General features: G+C 35.8%; 1 protein-coding gene across 34 annotated transcripts in view; it reads right to left on the reverse strand.

Moving 5' to 3' along the window:
- Window positions 1-20,475, reverse strand: part of LOC106875847 (coiled-coil domain-containing protein CG32809) — a 931,982-nt gene that overhangs the window by 260,898 nt on the left and 650,609 nt on the right. For 23 of the 34 annotated variants that reach the window (XR_016243094.1, XR_016243096.1, XR_016243095.1 and 20 more), the window contains one exon: window positions 5,582-5,791. The exons of the other annotated variants lie outside the window; for them this stretch is intronic. Coding sequence is in view for 18 of the 23 variants with exons in the window: in XM_052970538.2 (XP_052826498.1) it covers window positions 5,582-5,791 (210 nt within the window). In the remaining 5 variants the exon portion in view is untranslated. The remainder of the gene's footprint in view (window positions 1-5,581; window positions 5,792-20,475) is intronic. 34 annotated transcript variants of the gene reach the window in all.

Consider the following 20,475-nt stretch of genomic DNA (forward strand, 5'->3'; position numbering starts at 1 on the left):
TGTTTGTCCCCTCTATGTTTAGCCCCTTGTGGGCAATAAAGAAATAAAAAAATAAGACTATATTAAAAGAACTCTTATACCAAAAATAGAACAGTTTGGAAATTGCTTAGCAAGAAGCTGAGTCCCAAATCAGAGGTCCAGCATGGAACACGGATGTTAAATGATGATGATGATGTGTGTGTGTAAAACGATGTCTGATCAGAGGGAGAAAAACAGTCATGATACAATTTATAAAGAATTAATGATTAAAGTGGAAAAATGATCAGAAAAGCCTTTTTCATTTTTTTTCAAACATGCCTGCTTACTTGCCTGACTGCCTACCTGCCAGCCTGCCTTCCTCCTCCCTCCCTGCTTGCCTGCCTGCTTGCCTGCCTGCTTGCCTGCCTGCTTGCCTGCCTGCTTGCCTGCCTGCTTGCCTGCCTGCTTGCCTGCCTGCTTGCCTGCCTGCTTGCCTGCCTGCTTGCCTGCCTGCTTGCCTGCCTGCTTGCCTGCCTGCTTGCCTACCTACCTACCTACCAACCTACCTACCTACCAACCTACCTACCTACCTACCTATATACATACATACATACATACATACATACATACATACATACATACATATGATGGGCTTCTTTTAGTCTCTGGAAACTAAATCCACTGAAAAGGCTTTGGTCAGCTTGGGGCATTAGTAGAAGACACTGGGTGAAGGTGCCATGCAGTGAGAAGGAATCTGAAACCTTTTGGTTGGACAACAAACTTCTTGACCACACAGCCATACACCCACACACATACGGAGGGAGAGAGAGACATGCACATATATGTGTGTGTGTGTGTGTCTAAGAGTCCATAAGTCAGGAAAAAATGTACTTGCATATCTGTCAGTAGAGTGGGTATATTAATCAAAGTGTACAGTATTATCCATTACAGCTGATCTTACCAATCAGTTTCTCACTAGGGATCCAATGGAATGTTAGGTAACAATCTGATTATGTAACCCAGCACTCATCAGAGATAGCCATTATTGAATGAAATATAGTGACTGTGCTCTATTGTTGGCAGTGCATAGACACATCCAGTTTGTGGTTGTTGTGAAAAGATGAGGAAATGAATCATGCAGTAAAGAATTATGTTCCTTGTAAACACACAAACGAATGCAAACGTGTGTCTGCTCCCACCCCCATCACAAAGGCTATACACATAGTATTACTACACACACACATTCCATTTCCACAAAAACACCAATCTTAAAGACACACACATTTTCCACAAAACTTTTTCGAAAAAACTCTTGGTGCTTTGCAACAACCCCCACCCCCATCCCAGACGATGTTTTGGCACCAAGGAACATAACCCATAACTCAATCTCCTACTTGATTTGTTTCATCATCTTTTTCACAGCAATCACAAACTGGATGCGTCTGCACCTCCAACAATAGAAAGCAGTTACCATATTTCATTCCATAATGGCTACCTCTAATGAATGCAGGGTTACATAACTGGACTGTTACCGAACACTCTGATGAATCCCTAGTGAGAAACCAATTAGTAAGATCAGCCGTAATTGTTATATAATACTGTACACTTCAATATATCAGGAGTGGCTGTGTGGTAAGAAGATTGCTTCCCAACCACATAGTTTCAGATTCAGTCCCACTGTGTGCACTTTGGGCAAGTGCCTTCTGCTATAGCCTGGGGACAACCAAAGCCTTGTGAGTGGATTTGGTAAACAGAAACTGAAAGAAGGTTGTTGTATACATATCTATCTATCTATATATATATATATATATATATATATATATATATATATATATATATATATATATATATATATATATATATATATATATATTATATATATATATATATATATACCAGAGTAAGCACATAAATGTGAAACAAGGTGCAAAAAAAGAGTACTCAAATACCAGAGGTAGAGTAATATGCTTTATTTAAAAGCAGCAGAAATATAACAAAAGCTGTTACTCTGAGTTTCACGTTCTGAGTAACAGCTTTTGTTATATTTCTGCTGCTTTTAAATAAAGGATATATATATATATATATGTATATATTTGTGTGTGTGTATCTGTGTTTGTCCCCCCTCCATTGCTTGACAACTGAATGTTGGTCTGTTTACATCCTTGTAAGTTAGCAGTGTGGCAAAAGAAACCGACAGAATAAGTACTAGGCTTACAAAGAATAAGTCCTGGAATCAGTTTGTTCAACTAAAGGCAGTGTTCCAGCATGGCCACAGTCAAAAGACTGAAACAAGTAAAAGAATAAAACAATATATATACACATACACAGATATTTACATATATGTACATACACACACACACACGTATGCACATACACATATATTTAATGATTGATACATAACCAGTTGATTGGTCTGTCTTTGTTTGTTCATTTGTATGTATGTATGCATACATGCAAGCAAGCACAAATATATGTAAATATCTAGAATGTGTGTGTAATGGATATGACAGCAATCAGTACAATTGTAAAGATATGAGTAAATTCCCCTCTTTATGGTAAATTCCTGATCATTCTACTGCCATTCAAATAAGGTTTGCACCTCTCCATTTATTCTTACTTGATGTTGTAATCCATAGCACTTTCTTTCATTGACCATATGGTTTTTGCTGGGGCTGCGTGTGATTGTATGACCTCAAATACTCAACAAAAGATATCCAATATCATCTGACGAGTTTAACACGTGAATGTTACTAGGGCTGATGATCAACCAGTCAGTTGTAAGAGATGGAAAGCTTTTTTCTATGACTAAGCAAAGCCATACACAGATTCTGAGTGCTGGTCTTATAGCTTGAAAATTCCCACCAAGGATCTAGGAACAGAAAACCACTTAGGCATCATACCATGGTTGAAATGTCATAAGTCCTGTTATCCTTTCCAAAATAAACTTACATTAAACATTCTTAGACTTTTTTTAGACAAAAGTGAAAATTTATATAGGATACATAATGATACATAAGCACAGCTACTACACAACAGCATCCCATAAACATACAGGAAGATAGCCCCTCAAGACTATAGTAAAATTAACCATGAGACCAAAGAGATAGCTTTTAGACTAGGCACTCAGGATAGGATTGAGGCCCTGGTGAGAAAAGTTTTCTTGATAATGATTAAAGACTACAAATTGAACTTTGCTGTCAACCCAAGTGTTGTCTAATCAACCTCACAAAGTCAGATATTGGCTAGGTGAGCAAGCTCCAACTTAAGAAAGTCAATAATTACATAAGGAGAGCATCTAGCTTTACACTTTGGCAATACTAATTAGGTCATCACATGACTTAAATCCAATAGTGGCAGAGGTAGAGCAAAGATCACCCAGTTCAATGTAATGGACTTTCACTTGTCTATATTGACGATTACATAGGGCACTGGAGTTCACTAGGGCATACATTGAGATTAGCGATGAGGACATAAGCATTATTTGCCTGCCACAAAAGAACCTGCCCTTCAACAAGGGATCAGCTTGGGTCGAGTGAACTGACCTGGAAGGCTCCTTCAATGTTGTAATGAGGGTATTTAAAGGTGCAGGTGTATGTGACCTCATTGCTTTATTTTTTAATCTAGATTTACTAAATAAGAAGTTCCCCTCATCTAACTTTAGCCTCTACAGAAATGCTGTGGTAATAACAAGCAGAGCAAAAGGTCACACACTTGATAGGCTTAGGAAAGACCTAATCCATACCCCGAATTCCCTTTGATTCAAAGTTACAACAGAAAGCAACCTGAAAGTGACTGATTTCCTCAATGTGACCTTAAACTAGTGCTTTTAGTAAATCGAATGAGAGATAGGTTGATTAATACAACTTCCTGACATCCAACTAAAATGTTCAAGAACCTGGTTAAGGGAGTGAGCAGAAGAATTTTCATCCTGCTTTCAAGTAAAGAGATTTTCAACATTGCAACCTCATTCTTCATTGAGGCTCTGGCTGTTAACAGTTTTAAGGATAAAATCATTTACAAGCCTGATCCTTAACCCCACCAAGAGAAAATGTTTGTTGTTCATGTCTACTTCTTCCCAAATGTAAATACTTGTGTAGGCAATATCTTCTTGGGTTTAAAGTCCACACGACTTTAAACCTGACTTTATCTCCTCCCCAAAGCCACTCTACAAGCATTTACCTTATACAACCTGGTGGCACTTTCTGATCTGATTTCTATCCAAGGGACATAACTCTAATGAACAAAAATTTTCTTGCGATGTTTTCTTCTGTGATTTTTTAATTCTATTTTCTATGCTATGACACCCGTAAACTGAATGTAACACTTCTGATCTCCTATGGGAAAACGTCGATGCCTACCAACACTTGAAATGTGTACCTTGATTAGTTTTCCCAATCTCTTGTGTATGAACCATTGGTAAAATCAGCAAATATACCTGTTTGTTTTCTGACTCATAGATTCTTAGACAACTATACACACGGATATATGATCACATGGACACAAGTGCATACGTATACATATAATTATTATTGTCACCTTTCATGCCTACTTTCCAAGTGGGAATGAGTTCAATTCATTGTCATAGTCCAAGTCACTTAGAGTTACTATTTTGTTAGATGAATGAAATGACCAAATCCTATTTGTATGTTTCACTTTTGGCATGGATTATATAGTCAGATGTCTTTCCTAAGCCTAACCACTTTACAGAGTATACTGATTGAATTTTATAGCACTAGTATGAGAAATTGTCATGTCCTTCACAAGACTAAAGAGTCTCCTTGATCTTTTGCTGTCTCTACTTGATTCACAAAATGCTACACACTGAACTGGGTATATTTTAACCTGGCACCAGTACTAAGATGGTAATGTCATAAGCTGAGCTTAGATAGTGAGAGAAACAAAAGTATGATTTGAGGAACAAATTTATTGGAGAGGATAACAGAGGAGATAATAACAGACGGGACTGAGAGTGAGTAATGGAAAAGAAACAGTAGGAAGGATTGATGGATGGACAGACAAACAGAAATAGTTAGACAGACAGATAGATAAATAGATGGATAGTCAAACAAACAGACAGACAAATAAATAGATAGTGGGGGAGAGAGAAGAGGAAAAAGAAGGAGAGAGAGGGAGAGAGAGGGAGAAAGAGAGAAGGAGAGATAGACAAGGAGAGAGAAAGGGAGAGACAGAGAAGGATTGATAAGGATGGTGGGATGGATTGAATAGGAAATCCACTACTATACAATATTATATAGGCAACAGGATACAATGTGTATGAGTAGGTGGTGTTTGTAGAGGCAAGATAAGGTGTTAAGGAAGTATAAGAGCCCTGCTTGCATGGGAATGTAGAGGTTCTCTAGCCAGTCATTGTGGTCTCTTGTCAACTCTTTTGTGAAGCTCAGCATCATGAAAACAAGCAAGTGTTGGTGTCAGGAAGGGCATCCAACTGTAAAATACTGACTCAAATAAGTCTCATCCAACTCATGCTAGCATGAAATAAAGCAGATGTAAAAGTCATGATGATGATGATGAAAAATATTTAATTACAGCATTTCAGCCATTCTTTAGGTGAAATAATGCAGGTAAGAAAGAAAGATAGCATGAAGAAAAGAAGGCTACTAACGTGTTTCAATAGGGTTTATATGTGGTGGAGGGCGCTGTTGAGAAGCCATAGGGTGTGACCGGGTATTTTTTGACAGATAAGGTGGTTGTGCATGAGGCTGGTTGATAGACCCTCCAGTGTATTGCACATAACTTATAGGCTGTTCAGTTCCAGTAGAAGGCATTTGGCTCAATGGACCAAGTGATGTATAAGGATAGATTCGATGGTAAGCTTAATAAATAAATAGATAGATAAATAATTAAATAAATAAATTAATAAATCAATAAGTAAATAAAATTGGCAGCAATTTACTTTTCAATATAGAGTTTGAAAATATAGCTACTAAGAAAGGTTTTACAGAAATATAATATTTTTAAAGTTCTGAAAAATTTTCATCTGCAGTCATGCATAATATATTATGTACTGCCTAGGTTTTCCTGTTTACCCCCAGGTTAGACTTGACTAAACTGAGTTATAGTCAAAAGCATTCCAGCTATGATCAATCTTTTTTTTATATCAGACATTGCTTATCTAGAACTGAATTATCCAATGTGTTCATTTTTATGACTGGAGATTGAGGAAGATTTGGTTGCTATCTCTTGTAGCTGGAGCAGCCACGTAAAACTTGCCTTGTTTACTCAGTATTGCTGGGAGATGAGTACAGAAAATCACTGGGTTGAGACTATCATTCAAATGTTAATGATAATTCAACAAATAAGTCTTTGCAGGTTATTTTGTTTGATGTGTATGAACTTCTTCATGTAAATGAAGGTATGAGATACTCAGTTTCATTTATTTATGAGACTGATTGTTCCTTAAGAAGGCATTATCTCCTGTAAATACGTGACTGTCTATTGAGTTGGCAAGATAATACAAACAGAATTTCTTCAAATGCATGCTGAAGACAAGGAGTCAAATATGTTCATTCAATGAGGTCACTGATACAAAATAATACCTACAAGATTCTAAAAGTTAATGAGGTTGTCATGATAGCCTAGGTCAATTTTGCAATGGTCCTATAATTAATAACTTCAAGGACATGAGTAGAGCTGCCTTGACAATATTCAAAGTATGAAATTGATTCTAATTTAAATGAACCTAATAACAATATGAAAAATTCAACAGGAAGAATATCTACAAATAGATACATGAGTGCATATATTTACAGCATTTCATTGTTAGTGATGTGGACAAATGTAGAAGTTAGACTGTTTTGAAATAAGATTAATAACATTATCATACAAAAAAATCTAGTATAGATAAGAAAATCTATGGTTTAGACAGTTACAATTTGTCAAATTTAATAAATCTAGTTTAAAAGAATTAAATATATTGATTTGTCATGTAAAAGAACTATGCATGATTTGTTTTAAAACAATGAAGCCGGTACTGGTACTGGCTGCTGAGTAATCCTAATCAGTATTGTTCATGCAAATTAAAAAAAAAATAAAGCGTGCACATTGTGTTAAGGGCATGCATTATCTGGCATTGCTTGAGTTGCACCTTATGATTTGAACAGTGTTCTGATTGTAACTGTGCAGCTTTTGATGGCAGCATACATATATAGTTCTTGTGGTTCCTAAATTAGTGGTAATAGGAGGATATTTGAAGGAGAAGTGATTGTTAAATTGAGTAGATTAGTGACAGTCTCAAATTCTCTAAGTAGTTTGAGAAAAATTTTAACTTCTTGGGTCCAATAGTCTGGGTCCAATAGTGACCTAAACAATGATGAAGAACGTATACTATTTTTATTATAATTATTATGTTGCTTAACTGTTAGGTTAGATTTGACAGAACAGCCAGTGATCAGAGTCATTCATAACTTAATCATATCATTTGTTTTTAAGGTATAATTTCTACATTATCCCCAGTACTAGCATATGATTTGATTGAGATTTGCCTACAATTTTCAACAAGTTGAACAACTATATAGAAGCTCCCTCTTTGGCTATTATGCTTACTACTGATGCTGCTATTTAACCAAAGGCCAGCTCTGATTCAGCAGGCACTTCAGCCATGACCATCCCATTCTTTTCTTTCAGTCATCAAATTTGTGTCCTTTCTTTTTTAAAATGATAATCTGTGGTCTGAGAGAAATTTAGCCCTTATTTTTAGCAGGTCAAGCTACTGCAGTTTTGGCCTGATTATCCATTTTATTATTGGGGTGGTGGATGTCAGAATTGGTAGAGCACTAGACAAACTGTTTCACAATAGTAATATCACTTTTCCTTCTGAGTTCAAATCCTACCAGGAATGATTGTGTTTCATCTTTCAGAGATTTAAACAAGTAAACAGTCATGCAACTAACTACACCATTCTTTCTAAATTTGTGACCTTACACCAATGCAAGAAAATCAATATTATTATTTAGTTGGAGAGGGAAAGGCAGTGTCCATAACTTTTGTAGACAATTCTTAAATCAGTGAGATCAATGCAATTGATATCTGTAGGGAAGGAGAGTTGGTTGAACAGCTTTTTGTCAATTACACCACTGTTTCTACTGCACTAATAATCAAGATTTGTAACTTTGACACAAGTCCATAATTTAAAGGAATTGGTGAAGGATCATTATAATTTATTAAATCAAGACTAGTATATGTATGGTCCTTATAGACTTTAAAGAGGGCTGAAAGGCAATGTTGACTCTTTATTTTTATTTGATTCTGCTATCTGCTCCACTCAATAATAATAATAATAATGATTTTTATTATTTGCCACAGGAGCATTTAATGAGGAGGGTATGTCAAAGATGGGTTAGATAAAATGTTAGGGTTTATACAAAAAAAAAAGTGAAGGAAAAAAACAAATGAGGTGAAAAGCATACATAATATATAAATATGTGATGATGATGATGAAGATGAAGATGAGGATACGACCCTCTTCATACAGGATCCTCAACCAGGGCCAATCCCCAAATCCCCCAGATACATGATCATCATGACAATTATGAGCTCTCTCTTAGGAAGAAGGATAAGAGCTTCAAATTGATTGACAATATAGATGATAAAATAGGAGTAAAATGAAACGACAACTACTTAACAATTCTTAGAACAAAATATTCAAACATAGATGCAAGTGTGGCTGTGTGGTACGAAGCTTGCTATAGGTGCAGATATAGCTGTGTGGTAAGAAGTTTGCTTCCCAACCACATAGCTCCAGGTTCAGTTCCACTGCATGACACTTTGGGCAAGTGTCTTCTACTATAGCCTCAAGCCGACCAAAGCCTTGTGAGTGGATTTGGTAAGCAGAAACTGAAAGAAGCATGTTGTATACATATGTATCTATATATCTATGTGTGTGTGTCATTGTGTCTGTGTTTGTCCCCCCATCACTGCATGACATCCTGTGTTGTGAGTTTATGTCTTTGTAACTTGGTAGTTCAGTAGGAGTGACTAATAGAATATGTACTAGGCTTAAGGAATAAGTCCTGGGGTCGATTTGTTTGACTATAAACCCTTCAAAGTGGTGCTCCAGCATGGCTATAGTCAAATGAATGGAATAAGTAAAAGATTAAAATGGGGCTTTGAAAGGTGGATAAAATTTCAAGGTAGATTAGATAGTTTGTAATTACAAGCTCCATTGTAGTGTCTACATAAAATAAAATGCATACAAAAATCAAATACAATATGTTTAATAAATATATTAAATTTTTTTGTGAGAATATAAAAATTTGTGGAAATATTCTTAGAGTGACAATATATATATATATATATATATATATATATATATATATATATATATATATATATATATATATATATATATATATATATATATATATATATATATATATATATATATATATATATATATAAAAGATAAACAAGAGTGAAAAAACTACAGAAGGCTTGTGTTACTAGATTACTAGATTTCTATAGTATAATGTGTCCATTATTACAACTGCACTTCCTTTATCTGCTTCCTTAATCGTAATACCTTCATTATTTTGAAGTTCTATTAGTTCCTTCCATTGTGTAGTGCTAAAGTTTGAGTTAACTGTCTGTTTATGCATGGTGTGTTAGGGGAAGTTCCCAATGTGGTTGCAGAATTCATCAAGATTTTTATTTCTTCCTTTGTGTGGGATGTGCTCACTTTTGTTTTTGACTAGTGAGTCATCTTCAGTGTTGTGATTGGTTAATGCTTCTGTGAGTCTTAATTTTCTACAGAATTCTGTTATACTCCATGCTTGATGACAATCAACATTATGAAAAAGTCACAAACTACACGCTGCAAAAAATAATGAAAACTCTGTCCTCACTAATTAAAACCCATGGAAATGAAATGACAACCAAGAAGATTGATTTTCTAACAAACTTTAAATGCAAACCTAGCCTCTTCTATGGTCTGCCAAAAATACACAAAAGCCAGATTATAAATAAAACCATTAAAAAATCACCAAGGACGTACATATATACACCAAACCCGGGGGGGGGGGGGATCAAAAACTATGACCCATCATAGCTGGTCCAGCCTGTGAAACACACAGACTAAGTCTATTTATGGAAATCCTCCTAAAACCCTTCCTTAAACACATCAATAGCTATATCAGAGATTACTTGGATATGTTAAATCACCTCCCAAAGAAAGTCAAGGAAGAAACAATCATGGTTTCATTTGATGTGATTAATTTATACACCAGTATACCTCATAATTATGGACTAGAGGCAATTCAGTTCTGGCTGGACCAATTCCCGGAAGAAATCCCAAACAGGATCAATAAAGAATTCATAACTAAATTGGTTGAATTCATCTTAAGAAACAACCACTTCATGTTTGACAATACTTTCTACCGACAAAAATCCAGAATTGGAAGTAATAATATACCAGGAATCTTTATCTACCTTTGGAAACACCCTTTCCCAATACATAAAAGAAAATTGGAAAAGATTCCTGGACGACTGTTTCATACTCTGGAATGAAAACACAAATAAACTCCTGAAATTCAAAAGTCTGTTGAACAGCATCAACCCAAACATACAGTTCACAATGGAATACAACCAAAAGGAGCTCCCATTCTTGGATATTCTAATTAAAAAGGTAAACCTAAAAATAGAAACGGACATATTTTACAAAACCACAGACGCCAAACAATATCTACTATTTGATTCATGCCACCCAAGACACACCAAAACAAACATCCCCTTCAACCTTGCAAGAAGAATATGCACAATAGTGTCAGAACAAAATACCAGAGACTTTAGACTGCAAGAACTCAAAAATACCCTAATTGACAGACACTACCCAGTTCAACTCATACAGGATGGAATCAGACATGCATCACAAATTGACATAGAAAACTTAAGAAAAGTTAAACACAGCAACACACCTTCCCCGAAAATACTGCCGTACATATCCACATACAACCCCAGAAACAAAGAAGCCTTCACCATCATCACCCAAAATTTACCAATGCTACATAAGGACCCCAAATTAAAGGAGATTTCACACACACATAAAATCATTAAAAGCTACAAACAACCAAAATCACTAAAAAAGATCCTCACAAAGGCAAAATTATTTTCCAAAATAACAGATGCAAAGTGAAAAAATGTGGTCGACCAAATTGCGCAACATGCCCAAACCTTCTAGAAGGATCAGAATTCCTTTTCAAAGAGGGACAAAAATTCAAAATCAAACCTGACTTTACTTGTGCTTCATAAAACCTGATTTATGTCATAAGATACTTGGGCTGCCACCAAAACTACATAGGGTCCATGGTAATTATAGCTCAGATGCAGATGCACTCTGCATCGACAGCAGATTGCATTCCCAGAATACAGAATGATACCCTTTAGTGAACATATTGAGAAATGTGCAAAACAAATGTTACCACAATTTATAATCTTTCCATTCTATTAATGTGCCATTGGAACACCAACACAGATTAGATTAAATAAGGAAACCTTCTTCATTGAAAAATATAAGCCAAAACTTAACCATTGCTAACACTTTTAAATAAGGAAACTCACCCCACTGAAAAAAATATAGAGCAAAACCTAACCACTTGTAACATTCTAATTCCTTCTAAACCAAGCCATGTTAAATTAATCAAAATCTATCATCTCCAACATTTTTGATTATCTCCCTTATACCAGAAAAAATCTCTGATTACCTTCCCCTATCTAGAATTCCATATTTTACACCGGAGCGAAGACATGTTACGATACAGGTAGAAAAATTTTAAAAGAAAATACGAAACCGGCTATTTCTCCAAAAACAATGTTTCTATACTCAAAATTTAATAACATTTTTCTAACATAACGATTTAAATATATACTTTAACCATATAACACAAGCCTTCTGTAGTTTTTTCACTCTTGTTTATCGTTTATACATCCAACCATGTGCTTTCACATACAAACTTTCTCACCTATATATATATATATATATATATATATATATATATACACACATAATTAAGGGATCAGCAAAACATTTGCTTCACCACATACCGAAGTTCAGAAATAGCAGCTAAAAAACCTGAGACTCCAACAGATAATGCTATCTGTTGGAGTCTCAGCTTTTTTAGCTGCTATTTCTGAACTTCGGTATGTGGTGAAGCAAATGTTTTGCTGATCCCTTAATTATGTTTATAAATGTATAAGAACTTTTAAATAAGTTCTCCACCGATAATGGTGTTTACATACCGAAGGGCTTGGTAAAAATTATTAATTGTTGATTTATTAATAAATTAATAAATTGATAAACCTTTACCCTTTTAATTGTATATATATATATATATATATATATATATATATATATATATATATATATATATAATTATATATATATATATTTGTTTTGCAAGATTTTTGATGTGAAATCGTGTGTTGAAACAGATGTTGTACTTGGGGATGGTCATATTGCCAGTTTAGCCAATAAAAACACACGCACTGTATATTTGGTGTTAATTTGCTTCAGCTTTATATTACATTAATCTTAATCTTATTTCGGCCAGAGTTCTTTCGTCACACTTCTGTGACCTCATCAGTGGTCCTTTGTTTCCTTCCTTCTTATGTGTGTCTCACCTTGCTAAATATCAGCCATTTTGTATTCTGTATTCCTATTGTATGTGTCTACGCATGCGTGTCTTTCAATGTGTCTGTGTCTTTTGTAAGTGCATGTGTGTATGGGGAGTGTCTGTATCACCTATATACTCTGTTAATACGTGTTCGTTTGTATTTGTTTTATTTATTTATTTGTTCATGTGTGTGTGTGTGTTTTTTTTTTTGTGTTTAATTAAATTTTGTTAACATATGTAGTATTTAATTCCATTTGTTTATCTATGTATTGTATTATACTTTGTTCATATTATTATTGGTTTATGGGTAACATGTTGTCACATGCTGTGGTTTGTGGTTTGTTAGTGGTGTGTGTTAGTGTTCCATTCTAGTTTCCTATTCAGGCTAGGTTTCTCTTCTATTATGTGTGTAGCTTCAGTAATTTGTCTAAGTGCTGCATCACTGCTATGTGTAGATAAGATTAAAATGTGTAGATAGAAATTAAAATCTGTGCCCTTTCCAACTCCTTTCCTCTGACTCACAGGTCTACACTCAGAACAGTACCATCCACTCTAATAATAATAATGCTTTCTTTATTTACCACTAAGGGTTCACAAAAATAATGTTGGAGGTGGTACTGAACGATACAATGTGGGGTTACATAAAGATGCATGTAAAAAGTAGAGAAATGGTGGCAACATAAATTCTAATAAAAATTTCCCCTGGGAGGGAGACTTCCTAGGACTGCTCATAGAAACCCCACAAAACCACATTCACCCTGACCACTCAGGCAAATACCCACTTCACATCATTTTCTTTCAATTTAAAGGCATATTCTTAGAGTAGGACCATTCACTGGAACCATTCTTGCCACATTCAATCACCTTTCAGCAAAATTGCTTGGAGGCAGTGCATCCTTTTCTACCCACACTCTTTTTCACGTGAAATTTGTAAAAGTTGATGAAAGCTTGGCCAAAGAGGAAAGTATCTTGTCTTCAGCCCTTTCAATCTGGCTCTATATAACCTCTTTCGTTAAGGCTGTCAGACAAATAAACACTGCCTGCTCTTCTTAACCAAAGGAAGGAGGTAGAATGATCTTCATAACAGACTCAGCTGATACCTGAATCCATCCTATATGTGATAGCAGGTGTTTGACATAAATTCACATTCAGCAATTCTTGCATACTGAATGAGAGCATACAGAGCAGTTTCATTATTTGAAGATGTGAATTTAAGATAAACCACCTGCTGTTTGTGGATGACCTAAAACTCTTTGGATAGTTCTATGAACAGACTGATTCCCTTGTACAGCGAGTTCATACATTCAGCATAAACATAGGAATGGAATTTGGCATAAAAAGTGTGGAGTGCTACTACTGAAGCAAGGTACAATTGATAAGATGGAAGGAATTATATTACCAGATGGGCAAGTTATGGAAGAAATTGATGACAACGGTAATAAGTACTTAGGCATCCTGGAATCAGACTAAATGACAGAGCTGCTATCAAAGGAATATAAATGGAAACTTAAACTGGTGTTAAAGGGAATATTAATTGGTAGGAATAAGATACTGGCTATCAACACATGGGCTGGCTATCAACACATAGTGCTGGTGTGACAGAGTGGAGAAGTGATGAACTTAAGGAGCTTGATAAAAAGCCCAGGAAAATGATGGCATTACAAAGGGCTCTACATCCCAAAATTGATGTGGACAGGTTATATTTATTATGACAGAGAGGAGAAAGTGGCCTCATTAGCTGTGAAATGTGTGTGAAGTCAGGAAAATAATCTGGCATGGTATGTAAAAAATTCAAAGTAGAGATTGATAGCAGGAATAAGAAAGATAAGGATCCTAACCAGTGATGATGCAAAGGAAAAAGGAGAATTTAAACAAGACAAACAGAATGACACCCTGAATAGATGGTAAGAAAAAAGATGTATGGTCAATTCCTGCACGATAAAGTTGACATAGATAAGATCTGGGAATGGACTAGGAATAATGACTTGAAAGTTGAAACTGAAGCTCTTATCTTCGCAACCCAAGAACAGGCATTGAGAATGAACTATGTCAAGTTTGATATTGATAGGTCAGTGACTTTCCCACTTTGTACATCGTGTGGTGAGAAAGATGAAACAATCATCATCATCATCATCATCATCATCATCGTCCGCTTTCCATGCTAGCATGGGTTGGACAATTTGACTGAGGACTGGTGAAACCAGATGGCTACACCAGGCTCCAATCTGATTTGGCAGAGTTTCTACAGCTGGATGCCCTTCCTAACACCAACCACTTCAAGAGTGTAGTAGGTACTTTTATGTACCACCGGCACGAAGGCCAGTCAGGTGGTACTGGCAACGGCCACACTCAAAATGGTGTATTTTACGTGCCACCTGCACAGGAGACAGTTCGGTGGCACCGGCAACGATCTCGCTCAAATATATATGTATATATATTTATATATATATTTACATATATTTATATAAATATTTACATATATTTATATATATATGTATATATATTTATATCACCATCCTCGTTTAACGTCTGCCTTCCATGCTAGCAAGGGTTGGACGATTTGACAGAGGACTGGTGAACCAGAAAGCTGCACCAGGCTCCAATCTGATCTGGCAGAGTTTCTACAGCTGGATGCCCTTCCTAACACCAACCACTCCGAGAATGTAGTGGGTGCTTTTGTGTACCACTGGCACGAAGGCCAGTCAGGCAGTACTAGCAACGGCCATGCTAAAAATGGTGTATTCTACGTGCCACCTGCACTATATATATATATATATATATATATATATTTAAGAATTTAAAGATTGGAGAAAACGCATGTTATAATTGCATACTTTATTCCTACATATGTTTCAAAGGATTACAACCTGTGTGATCCATAGGGATCTTTGATATTCCTTGAACTCATATTTAGCTTTCATTTTTCAGAAAATCGAAGTCAGTGGCATCATACACAATACAATTAATGATGGTGACAAGCTATCAACTCAGTAAATTTCAAGTCTGATGTTGACAAAGCTTAAACTTTGCCTCCCTGATGTGAGTTCAATAGTCCATCCATTTGGTGCAATAGATTGACAGTATTGTGTGCAATTCCAAATATTTTCAAGCAATCCAGAACCCACAAACGAGGAAGCATATATGCATTCTAGAAGTCTATCCATGCCATCCATAAGTTGGTCTTTGCATCTTTTTCAGTCATTCAGCACTATCATTGAGTTGGTACCTCTACATCCACATTTGCACCCTTTTGGATTTTCAGGTAAGATGTTATTTTAGTCCATGAACACATATTGCATTTGCCAGTATTTCAGTTAATAGCTACCACAAGATGGGCAGATAGGATATTGGCCTGAAGTTGTCTAACATTGTTTCTCCTTGATGCTTCCTAGCATGATACTGTTCTGCCTCTGACCAGCCAACCTGGGAGTTTTATGTGATCTTCAAGTAATGTGCTCAATTGAACTGCTTTATTTTCATGGCACACTGTAAATTTCTCCACCCAATACCCCTGAACTCCAGCTGGGCCTCCTGCTTCCCATTTGCATTATTTTTCTACTAAGTCATTGTACATCCTTCTTGTTTATCTTAATGTTTTCTTGCTGAGGATTTATAATAGTTTCTTTCATGTTGCAGAGCAACACTATATTAGTATTGTGTGTTTCCTCTTTCCCTCATATATTGTTCCAGAATTTTTGTCTTCTTTCTGCATTTGGGGGTGCACATATCTTTGTCTGATGTCAGATTCTCCATTCATTTCCCAATAAAATCTTATCTAGTTTGTCAGTTTTGAAGAGCCTGCTTGATTCTCTGATTTTTACTCTCTTGGCTTGCACACATTTTAGTTCTTTGATTACTATTGACAACCCTTTGAAATCAATATAATACTTTTGTTTCAACATGTTACATTTGCACTGATTCTTCAGTTCCGCATTTCTTTTTCTGTCTGGTACTGATAGGTCACTCTGTATTCTTTTTATGTCTCCAAGAATCCTTCTCTTCTACTATGGTTCATTGTCCATCTTTCTGTTTGGTTTACTCCCATTGCTTAATAGACATCTTACTTCAAATCTCATATTTTCTGCCTTTATCAGTCTATTAGTTTCAGTGATATTGTTTGTGGGTATATACCTTTAGATCTTTTTTACTTATCCTATTTGCTGCATCAGTTTCCATTGGTCCACTTTTTTAAAGTCTTATATCACTTCAAAATTCTCCATCGTTACTAACTCTATTACTTAATCTGCAATTTTTTTTGTTTATCTATGATGGTTGTGCCAGTTACCATTTATATCTCTGATAGATAGATTTGTATTTCTTCTGTCATTTGAGGAGCTGTATTGGTCTTCATTATTAACAATGTTACATTCTTCTGCATTTTGTCATTTTCATATACTCTTCTCAGAATTATTTCCAGCCCCTTATTCTGGCTTGGTCGCATAATTGCTATTCTATTGTTTTAATTATTCCTCATTGATGCTATTTCTATATCCTCTTAATGGAACTCTACCATTTGTGGTTTGGCTCCTATAGTAGCACTCCATGACAATTGCATTTATTTTTTTGTACCACTTTTTCTTCAATTCTCATGCACTAGCAATCACAAGTTGATGCTAGGGCCCATTTTGCTGCGCAGTGGGACACCTGCTGGGTGCAGCATCTCCCTCACTGGTTTCAGTCTCATATATGCTGTTATTTATTATATTTCTTTCAGTTATTTCACTCACAGTGATTAATTAAGTGATGTTTTTTTTTGTGACACCATCACTAGATGAAATACCAACCAATATTTAGAGAAACTCCATCCATTCTCTTTATGAGATGGTTAAACTTCACCAGGCCTCAAAATAGTATTTCTGCTACTGCACTTGGTTTGTTTTCAAAGGTGTCCTTCTAGGTTGCCTGCTCACAAGCACAACCTACCTGGATATATTTTTGAGATTCACTCCTCAAGAATTGTGTTATTATTGATGAGTTACATATTGAGAAGGCATTCAAATTTTTCTCTTTGAGATATGCTCTGTTTAAGTACTACCAAGTACTCCTAAAAAGCTTGAGTTAATTAAAGGCTGCTCTCAATGCCTTTTGCATTGTTAATATTAAGCCTCTCTAAGGTGGCGAGCTGGCAGAATCATTAGCATGCTGGGCAAAATGGTTAGTGGCATTTCACCTGTTGCTTAGGTATTCTTACCCCAGTTCTCTGTACCGGCTCACAGTTTCTCTCTCTCTCTCCCCACCTCAGTTCAAATTCTGCTAAGGTTGACTTTACTTTTCATCCTTTCAGGGTCCAGAAAGTAAGTACCAGTGGAGCATTGGGGGTCAGTGCAATCAACCTACTCCCATCCCTGTTCTTGCTGGTCATGTGCCAAAATTTGAAAGCAATATTAAGGCTATCTAAGGTGGTGAGCTGACAGAATCATTAGCACGCCAGGCAAAATGCTTAGTGGCATTTTATCCATTTTTACTTTCTGAGTTCAAATTCTGCCAAGGTTGACTTTGCCTTTCATCCTTCAGGGGTTGATGAAATAAGTACCAGTTGAGCACTGGGGTTGATATAATCAACTTCTCCCTCCCCCAAATTACTGGTCTTGTGCCAAAATTTGCAACTAATATAAAGGCTATCTGCTCCATGGTTGTGACTTCTTTGAAGCTGTAGTTTGGATTCACCAGTGTTGCTTAGGTATTCTTACCCCAGTACTCTGCACCTACTCACAGTTCTCTCTCTCTCTCTCTCTCTCTCTCTCTCTCTCTCTCTCTCTCTCTCTCTCTCTCTCTCTCCCCTCTGTTTTTCTAGTCCCTTTCATATTAGCAGCCTTCAGGTCACGGCCATAAAGTTTTAGACCTAATGGAAAGAGTAAGAAGGAGTCCTTTGTGATGTTTTGGTTCTCTTAGTCGTAGTTATGGGTATTTGTTAGGTCTTCTTTTTCATCTTAAGCATTATGCTGACTCAGAAGGGCAAAAGTTAGGTAGGAGACAGTGGTATCTAGTACAAGAAGTGTAAGTTTATATAAAAAAACGAAATACCACAATGGGTGAGAGATGAAAGGGTTATTATGCATCAAAGGAGAGAATAACAATTAAAATGAAGATTTCCATTATTATTATTACTGAAGACATTTCACAGTATCCAATATTACGAGGTAAATGGAAGATTTGTGTGTACCAGGGATGAGTACTGACTGTTGTTATTATTGTTGTTGTTGTGATAATTTATTTGTTTGTTTACTATTACTATTATCATTATTATTATTTTATTATGGATGTCGCACAGTATACAATATTGTGAGGTTGTTGATTGAAGATATTGTGTTTACCAGGGGTTTGTACTGTTTGTTAAGCCACAACAAGGACCTCAGACAGACAGTACCTTACACAATATGTGTGCCATTCCAAGTAATGCCGACTTTTGCAATACATCTAGATTGTAGGGTATTTCTAAAGTTTCCAGATGTTTTTTCAGATTGGGTGGTATTGAACCCAATGCTCCGCTGACAATAGGGATAACCTTTATGTTTGACTCTCATAGCTGCCACATCTTAGCGATCTCAATTCTCAGGTCTCCATATTCATCAACCTTTTCTCTTTCTTTTATGATGATATGTTGATCTCTTGACACTGCCATGTCAATTATTAGGCACTCTTGTTTGTCCCTCCTAAAGGTTACTATAACTGGCCTTTGGTGCTCTAATACTTTGTGTGTCTGGAAGTCAAAGTCTTATTATTATTATTATTATTATTATTATTATTATTATTATTATTATTATTATTATTATTATTATATTCAATAATATTAATGCACTAACTTTTTGCTTTTGTATGTACCTGTTGTGCACGTCACACATCTTTGAAGTGGAAAAACGAGAGAAAGGAGGACAGATAGGAAGTAAGAGAAAAAGAGACAGAGGGAAAGTGAGAAAGAGAGAGAGAGTGAAAGAGAGAGAGTGAAAGAGACAGTGAAAGAGACAGTGAGTGGTGATGGCATTCGTTTTGTGCTTTTAAATGTTTATCACATCGCAAGAGAAGTAGATACATAAATACATATACACACTGTTAAATCAAAAGTGGGAGAGAAGAGGGACACAAAGGAAGTGAAAGAGAAAGTGAGAGAGACAGTAAATACATAAATCCAAAGAAAAGTTCATAGATACATAGACACAGCAAATATTGGCTGTCAATTTCACTTTTCATTACCACCTGAGGATAAAATGAACTCACAAATGGCTGAGTACTCCACAGACATGCATAACATTAATGTAGTTCTCAGGGAGATTCAGCCTCACACAGAATATGACAAGGCTGGCCCCTTTGAATTACAGCTACAACTCAAGACATATATATATGAATGTATTTGTGTGTGTGTGTATGGTATAGATTAGTTAAAACATGTTTGCAATAATAAGTATCGTGTGGTGGAAATAAATGCAATTACCAAACTTTCATTCATAAACCCATTTATTATTTCGTTCTTTTGCATTTCGATTTATACACTTATACCCAGAAATTTTCAACAACTGCACGCCAGAAGAAATGGAAAAACGAGTAATTTTATCTCCTAAAAATTCTGTCTTGCAATAAATGAAAAAGTTCTTTATATTATACCAGAGGCACTTAAAACGTACTTAAGCACAGATACAGTGTCCTGCAATAATGAAGAGAAGGTTCAGTACTATCTTTTCGTATTCATAAACTCACTCACTCCATCCGGTATGCCTCCTCATCGCCTCAACTTAAAAGTAGGAGCTATTGTAATGCTGGTAAGAAATCTTTCGATCAGTTAAGGTTTATGTAATGGAACTTGCATGAAAGTGCAAAGACTTCATGAACATTGTGCAGAGATATCATTGGTAACAGGCTCCAACAGAGGTCGTACAGTTCTAATTCCCAGAATTAAACT

Source organism: Octopus bimaculoides, chromosome 9 (assembly GCF_046866305.1).
Source record: "Octopus bimaculoides isolate indiv1 chromosome 9, ASM4686630v1, whole genome shotgun sequence".
In the NCBI taxonomy this organism is placed as follows: Eukaryota; Metazoa; Mollusca; class Cephalopoda; order Octopoda; family Octopodidae; genus Octopus; species Octopus bimaculoides.